Genomic DNA, 8921 nt, shown 5'->3' on the forward strand with positions numbered 1-8921 from the left:
TATACAAACTTAATTCACACCTAATTCACATATATATTCCAAATTCAGATTTTACATAACGAAATCAAAATTGGATTAGGGTTTGAGTGATCCTTACCGTACCCACACACGTAGCAACTCAAACCCAATAAGCTCTGCAAGCTAAATCGAACCTAGAACACCAAAATTGAACAATTTTCAACATAATTGTTCATGAATTTTCAAAATTGGGGGAAGCTGGATGAGAAGGAAATAGTGAGTTACCTACCAAATTGTTCCATGGGTTTTGTAGAGCACGTCGCGATGAACGCGTAGTCGCAAACGGTTCGTCAATCGGAGCTCCGGATCAAAAGTTATTGAGAAATAAAATTGGAGTGAGGGTTAGGATTTGTTACTTGTTCTCCCCCCCTGTTCACTTGCCTCCAGCATGTTCTTGCATGCAGAACTGGGAAGAATGAGCTTCAGCTCATTTAAATGATGGGTCCGGTTGGGCCCACGGGCCCGATTCGGGTCCGGTTCGATCCGTTCGACCCAATTTTGTGCCGAATTTTTTGAAATTGGTATCAAAATTATCGTTTTGAAGAGCTCTATCTTATTTTAATATTAGTTTTGCATTTTTAATTTTCCTAATTAAAATTCAATTTATTGACTAATTATTTGCGAATTTTACGGGGTTTACATCCTCGAACTAGAACTAGTGAATGAACCGGCAAAACCAGTTTAAGTCTTTCTGGTACTGTGTGAGAATAATTAAAAATAGTAGAAAACCTTAAAAAAATAATTAAAGTTGAAAATCGGGCACTAATTTTAAAAGTTTGGCTCGAAATTGGGCCAAACGAGCCAAAAACACTAACGGGTTAGACCGGACCCAAGTTGGGCCCAAGCCCAACACATATAACCCAATTAATGAACCCCCATTCAGCCACTTCATCCTCATAAACACAACAACACAGCTGCAAGTGAGAGGAGAGTGAGGGTTTCCATTTTCACTATTCATCATCAACTTCCCAAGCTCATAACTTGAGCTACGGAGGTCCGATCACCGCACCGTTTGCGGCCACGCAATCACCACGAAGAGCTCTACAAAACTCATTCAAAGAACTGGTAAGAAATCACAAATCCTTTCTCAGCCTTTCCTTCAAAAAGTTAAAAATCTAGTATTTGGGGTTTTTGAGATTTTCATGTTTTGATGTGTTTAAGATCAATCTAACTTGAGGAATCTATTAGGTTTTGCTTCCAAAACTGTTGGGTAAGGTAAGAGTGTCTTAAACCCTTGTCAAATTGTGATTAGGATGAACCCTAGATTGATTGGTTATGAATTATGTGTATATAGCTTGATATTGTGATTGTTGGCACTTACTTGGAGCTTTGGATTGATTATTGGTGATTGGAGGCTTGAGTTGGACTCTATTTGATGATTTAGTGCATATTGGGAATCGGCTAAGGTATGGTTTTGATTTCCTCTATGTAATATATAATATTTCTGGACACTTAGGCTAGTGACCCATAGGATAGGATTGGATTAAATTGGTTGTTGAAATTGTTGTATGATGATATATGATGATGTGATGATTTTGGGTTGTTTTGATGAATTGTGATGTTGATGTTGATAAAATAGTGTTGAAGATTGATATTGAGATTGATCATGATGATTGTTGGTGATATAATGATGATGGATGATTGTGTTGGTTGAGAAATGTTATAGTGTGAAATAATTGATAATTGAGGTTGAGGAATATGTAATGTGAATGGAAATTGGTGTAAATGGTGATTTGTAACACAAAGGATAAGTTATGAGGTAAATTGGAGTTTGGTGTGATTTTAAGTTGGTTTTGGTTATGAACATTAAGGATTTGAGAATTTAGTGATCTTTGGTAAAAATGGATTTTTGTGAACTTTGATGGATCATATCTTGAGCTACCGTTTTTGAAATGGAATGAAATTTATATCAAATCAAAGATAATTCAAAGAGCTTTAAAATGGTATCAATTTTGTAGAAATCTGAATTTTGTAGAGAAAGATATGATAATTGAAATTTGGTGTCAGAAATATGAATTCTGTGATGTTGTAGAATTTGTGATTTTTGGTTTGTGTGCGCACGCACACTGCTATGCGCGTGCTCTGTTCAGTGGTCATTTTTAACTTGTGCATATGCACAGCCTTGTTGGGAGCACTAGCACGCTCTGTGCGCACACACCACCTACTGAATTTTGCAAGCTGTGCGCACGCACATGCTAGAAGGTGCATTCTGTTGAGAGTGTTCGCACGCATCATGCGTATAAACAGAATAAAGATTTTTACTTCCAGTTCATATGCACACCTCTATGCGTACGCACACTTCTTGAAAATCCCTATGGGCATGTGTACGCACAACTTTATGCATACACACACTGCCCTATTTTTCAATAAAAACCTTGTTTTTAACTATTTTACCTTCTCGAAAAGTTTGTAAACTTCCGTGACACTTATCTAAGATTCTTTGGCTTGTTTTTGGATGTCAAAACATAGAGAAGGTCCTAGGTGAATTTAATTCGGTATTTCGGGTAAAAAGTTAGAGAACGGAGGCTTAGGTTTCTGGAGTACTGAGGACAGTTTTGGTTGAGTGAGGAGGCGGCATATGGTATTGGTGATTATTGATAATGAATTGTGAAAGTGGTGAACTAATAAGTTCGGAATGAATTGTGAAAGTGGTGAACTAATGAGTTCGGAATGAATTGTGATAGTGGTAAACTACTGAGTACTGAATGAAATGATTATGCAAACCACTGATGAAATATTTTAATGAGATTATTGAGACGCTATGCGCCTGGCAGGAACGGCGGTTAATCCCGCCTGTCGAGGTCGCAGCGGCGGCGTAAGGACGGTGGTTAATCCCACTTACGTTGAGATGTGAGGTCCGTGGCAAGAGTATCCCGCTCGCATCCCTTCGGAATCACTATAGTGTGCAGGCACTGACATCCTGGACTATGATCCGGGCACGATATCTCGGGGGTTCCCATTATGAGAGCGAAGGGCGACATCTCCATGGAAATATGTCGAGTTGGCAGTTGAACCGACAATGTGATATCACAGCCAAATAGGACAGGCATTCATCATATGCATCTTTTATTTGTTTGCTTGCTTTGCCAACTTGTATTTCTTGCCTAATTGTATAACATGCCTAATTGCCTATTTGAATTACTTGACATATATGCTTATACTTGTGCTTTACTTGCATTCTATTAATTGTGTATTCTACTGGGATTGAGGAGGTTCAAAAGGCGGTGGCGATGGGATCGCATGGAGGATAGGTTGGTGAAGGCTATGGGACAACGGAAAGTTGTTAGTTTAGAAATCCACTAAGTTAGATTATCCCTTTATCATTATGGTTTTAAGTGATGTTTTATTGTTTTAGTTATACTTTAAGTTGAATCTTGTGATGGATATGAAGTTCTAGGACTGTCTCTAGCGTCCCGGAGTCTTATATCTTACATCACTGGACACTGTTACCATACTGAGAACCTTCGGTGAGTTGCTTGGTGGTGACAGAGCGGAGGATTGCTATCTTGTTTTGAAGTCTTTTTGATTATTTTGCTTAGATCTCTCACTTTTGTATTTATTTTTGGCCTAGAGGCTTACATTGAGAGGAAGTTTGTATAAGCCATTTTAACTGTCTAAACTCTGTATGTCTGTATGTAAAGCTAGCCGGCTTAAACTCTACGAGCGGCGGCTCGATCTCTATATTATTATCTTTTGATATATCTATATACATATACCTTGATATCCGTACGTATATCATGTGCTTCGTTTAGTGTAGCTTCGTGAGTACGTTTTGCGCTTTTCGAACTCTGTTTTTTAGTTTAATCATTCATCGGGCTTCTAGAATATATATTATTTCCCTCTACATAATATGTATAACCTTTGATTAACCTTTGTTTTACGACGCGAGGTAAAACTTAGGGTAATTCGGGTGTTACATAAAACATGCTTATATGATACGTTAATTACTAATATGTCATCTATTTATTTTTTATAAATAAAAATAATTTAAAAATCACGAACATCTCTCAATTTTACAAGCAATTTAGCCAATATATTTTAAAAAGGTAACAAAAAATATTAAAAATAACTAAACAAACCTAACAATTACCTAAAACACAACAAGACTCCTAACAAAAAAAAATCTATAAATTCTAATTAATTTTAACGAATAAATCAACAGTTTAATATATCATGTAGGTTTACTCTGTTAATACAGAGAAAAAATATTAATAATGAGATTAATCAGCTTCACAAAAAATTAAAAGTCAAAAATCAAAAAGATATTTTTTTATTAAGAAATTTTGTTATCTTTTAAAAAAATTATTAAGGTCGTTTAAATTTTTGTTTTCTATATATATCACAAGTAGAAAAGTTTAACATATATGAGAATATCGCACAAGTATACAGAGTATAACATCAATTTAGATTATACTTAAGCAACAAAATAACCATTATTTATTAATATTAAAATATAAATTTAATTTTAATGTACTAACAGTGAAAAATATATAATTGTATAATCATATTTGTTCTTTTAGATGACTATTTATATAGTCAATATAAAAAATAATTATTTTTACTAACATAACGTTACATATATAATTAATGCACATATAAAATTACTTTACCTTCACAATGTATCAAAATAAAATAATTAAAAAATATATATAAAAGAAAGTTATTCCGAGAAGATATTACATTATTACTTACTATTGAAGTAGGCTGATTCCCAGCTGACCATGGCCATTTTTGGCCACCCTTATATATTTGCGTTTTTATGATTCAGTCTTGTAGAATTATTATTGAATGAAACAACATATCAAAACAAAATTTAAGAATCGTCAACGGAGCCGAGAACCTTTGACTCAACTATATCACATTTGCACATTCTCTCTACTGTGCTTCGCATATCATGCGACGTATAAAAAAGAGAAAATAATAATCAAACTAATAAACTGAATAATTTAATTTGCAGCAGAACGCAGTTTAAATTTACTTTAAAAAATGAGAAGAGAGAGATAGAGAGCTATATCAGGGTCTGCATGTGATTTGAATATTTGATCAATCAAGATTATCATGGGTATGTTCAAATATTGGTGGTTACTGAATAAAGCAACCTAACCAATCATTTTACCCTTTTTTATGCGTTTGTTTATAATTCTTTGTATATTGAGAAATTAATTTCTTATCTATCTATTATTTTATATAAATTAAATTTTGTACTCTTCTTATTTTTTCCTTCAATAAAAAAGCTAGCATTATGATTGAAAAATCCTAAATTATATAGATATTAAAGATTTGGGCAGGAAGATCAAGAATATATATATGAATATATATATATATATATATATATATATATATGAATGGAGCAATGATTAATGCAGGTATATGTAGTTTCACATTCTTCAATAATCCTCAGGTTACACAATTTGCACATATGATTAAAGCAGTTTTCCATGATTCGATTCGGTTTTTAGGGTCGGTTAAATTATTTAAACAAACACGATACCCAAGTTTCCATTGATTTGGGTCAGCTCAATAAACAAACACGATACACAATTCTGTAACCACTTATGTGTCACAAAACACATCACATTCTACCAATCCTCGTGCCACTACCGTAACAACTGGAACTAATTAACCGTTTAATTTAATTTAAATTAAATTAATTGTTTAAAATAGAATTTAAAATTTAAAAAATTAATTAAAAAATTTAAATATGATATTTGGACTCAATAGATTTTTTGAGTTGAAAAATGTAATTGTTGCAAAAAATCACATAAAAACACGAATCAATAAATTAACTGGCAGTATCGGTTTAAATCGGTCTGATACTGTATGAAAATAATAAAAACAGTAGAAAACTCTAGGAAAACATTTAGAATTTAAAACTGAGCATTAATTTTAAAGGTTTAGCCCAAAATTGGGAGAAACAGGCTAAAGACGCTAACGAGTTAGACCGAACCCAAATTAGACCCAGACCCAACATATATAAACACTCAAATGAACCTCGTTCAGCCACCATTACCCTTAGAGAGTGAGAGTTGCAGCTGTAAATGAGAAGAGAGTGAGAGTTTCATTGACAATATTCACCTCAAACTTCCCAAGCTCATAACTTGAGCTACGGAGCTCCGATTGTCACACCGTTTGCGGCCACGCGATCACCACGAAGAGCTCTACAAAATTCACCCAAGAAATGGATAAGAAAATCTCGATTTCTCTCTCAGCCTTTTCTTCCAAAAATTCGAAAATCTAGGCTTTGATTTTGAGTAGATTTTGTGTTTTTAATTGTTTAGGTGGTGTCTAAGGTTGGACTATTGGTGATTTGTACTCCAAACACCATCGAAAAAGGTAAGCTTGCTCTTATCCTTTGTGAATTGTGTATTTAGAAACCCTAGGTATTGATTTTATGAATTAATTGTGTATATCTTGATAAATTGTGATAATTGTGAATATTTGGAGTTAAATTGGTGGCTTGGTTTAAGCTTGGAGTGACCAATTGGTGATTTTGTACATATTGAAAATCAGTCAAGGTATAGTTTCGGTTTCCTCTATGTAATATATAATATTTCTGGACACTTAGTCTAGTGACCAATATGATAGGTTGGGTTGAATTGATTGTTAGATTTGCTAATGTGTGATGATGTTAATGCTTGTGATGGTTTTGATGTGTTGAGATGAGGATTATGATGAGGTATGATAAATGAATCTTATGAGTAGTGAGATTTGGTCCAAGTTGTTAATATTGAATATTGATGTGCAAATTATGGAATTGTTGGGTCATAGAGGTGGAATTGATTGATATAGGTGTTGAAATAGTTGAAATGTGATGGAAAGGTAAAGTATAAAATTTGGTAGTATTTTATGGTGAGATGGAATAGACTTTTAATTGATTTGGTTGTGAATTTTAAGGTGTTGAGAACTTGGTGAACTATGGTGAAAACCAGCTTTTGGGTGAACTTTGACAGATCATATCTTTTGCTATGGTTTTTCAAATTGAATGAATTTTATATCAAATTAAAGATAATTCAAAGAGCTTTAAAATGGTATCTCTGTGGGGAGCGCCAGTTTTGCTGGTAAAGAAGAAGGATGGAGGAATGCGACTTTGCGTGGATTACCGATAGTTAAATAAAGTGACTGTGAAGAACAAGTATCCATTGCGTAGAATCGACGACTTAATGTATTAATTGCAAGGAGCTGGGGTGTTTTCGAAGATTGACTTGAGGTTAGGATACCATCAGATATGGGTGAAGGAAGATGACATTCCGAAAACTGCGTTTAGAACGTGCTATGGACACTACAAGTTTACGGTGATGTACTTTGGGTTGACGAATGCACCTGCTGTGTTCATGGATTACATGAACAGAGTATTTCATCCCTTTTTGGACAAATTCGTAGTGGTATTCATAGATGATATTTTAGTTTACTCCAAGACGGCGGAAGAACATGAAGAGCACTTAAGAATTGTGTTGTAAATCCTGAAGGAACAGAAATTGTATGCTAAGTTGTCCAAATGCGAGTTTCGGAATGAGGAAATGAAGTTCTTAGGTCACGTGGTGAGCAAAGGAGGAATAGCCGTAGATCCTTCGAAAGTGGAGGCAGTGATGGAATGGGAGAGACCGACTACGGTGACGGAGGTTAGAAGTTTCTTGGGCTTGGCCGGATACTATTGAAGATTCATTGAGGGATTTTCCTGGATTGCATTACCGATGACTATGTTAACCCAGAAAGAGGTACCGTTTGTGTGGACGTCAGAGTGTGAGGAGAGGTTTCTGACCATGAAACCAAAGTTGACTTCAGCGCCTGTTTTAATTTTACCGGAACCACACGAACCATTTGAAGTGTACTGTGAATCGTCATTGAAGGATTTGGGTTGTGTGTTGATGCAACACCGAAATGTGGTGGCTTACGCATTGCGTCAGCTGAGACCACATGAGGTAAATTATCCAAATCATTACTTGGAATTAGCGGCGATTGTGTTTACATTGAAGATTTGGAGGCACCACTTGTACGGAGTGAGGTTTAGCGTCTTTTCTGATAATAAGAGTCTCAAGTACATCTTTGATTAGAAAGAGCTCAATATGCGTCAAAGGAGGTAGATGGAGCTTTTGAAGGATTATGATTTTGAACTGAGTTATCACCCTGGGAAGGCTAATGTGGTAGCAGACGCTTTGAGTAGAAAGTCTTTGACTGTTGCTTGGATGAGGATTAAGGAAGAAGTGTTAGTGGATAAGTTTGCAGAACTTAAGCTGGACATTGGTGAAGTTGTCGGAATAGCTTCTCTAAATCAATTGCAAATTTCAAGTACCTTTAAGTCAGAGGTTTAGAGGGCTCAGCAAAATGAACAAGAACTTCAGCGATTATTTCAACCGGTTGGCCAGAAGAGGCATGGAGAATTTACTAAGGATGATGAAGGGTTTTGGAGGTATAAAGGGAGAATTTGTGTGCCAGATATCGGAAATTTGAGACAAGAGTTGGCGAGATTGGCAAGATTGTACATAAAGGAGATTGTAAGGTTGCACGGTGTGCCATTGAGCATAGTATCGGACCGTGATCCCCGATTCACATCAAGGTTTTGGGGAGCTTTTCAAAAAGCTTTCGGTATGAGACTATGTCTCAGCACTGCGTATCATCTGCAAACTGATGGACAGTAAAAAAGGACTATTCAAAGGTTGGAAGATATGCTAAGGGCGTGTATTTTGGATCAACTTGGAAGTTGGGACCATTACATGCCATTGGTGGAGTTTGCGTACAATAACAGATTTCATGCAAGCATTGGGATGGCTCCGTATGAGGCTTTGTATGGACGGAAGTGCCAATCTCCACTTTGTTGGTATGAGACCGGTGAAGCAAGTGTTTTGGATCCTGATTTGGTAGCGGAGACTATTGAGAAGATTAAGAAGATTCGAGCTAGGATTTTA

General features: G+C 35.5%; 1 protein-coding gene across 1 annotated transcript; it reads left to right on the forward strand.

The window, feature by feature from the left end:
- The first annotated feature begins 8099 nt into the window (after positions 1 to 8099).
- Positions 8100 to 8654, forward strand: LOC148574379 (uncharacterized). The gene is made up of 2 exons (XM_088505893.1): positions 8100 to 8321; positions 8382 to 8654. The coding sequence occupies exons 1-2, from the start codon at positions 8100 to 8102 to the stop codon at positions 8652 to 8654; spliced, it is 495 nt and encodes a 164-aa protein (XP_088362019.1).
- Positions 8655 to 8921: the final 267 nt, after the last annotated feature.

The sequence above is a fragment of the Arachis ipaensis genome, chromosome B2 (assembly GCF_059453495.1).
Source record: "Arachis ipaensis isolate K30076 ecotype BB chromosome B2, ASM5945349v1, whole genome shotgun sequence".
Classification (NCBI taxonomy): Eukaryota; Viridiplantae; Streptophyta; class Magnoliopsida; order Fabales; family Fabaceae; genus Arachis; species Arachis ipaensis.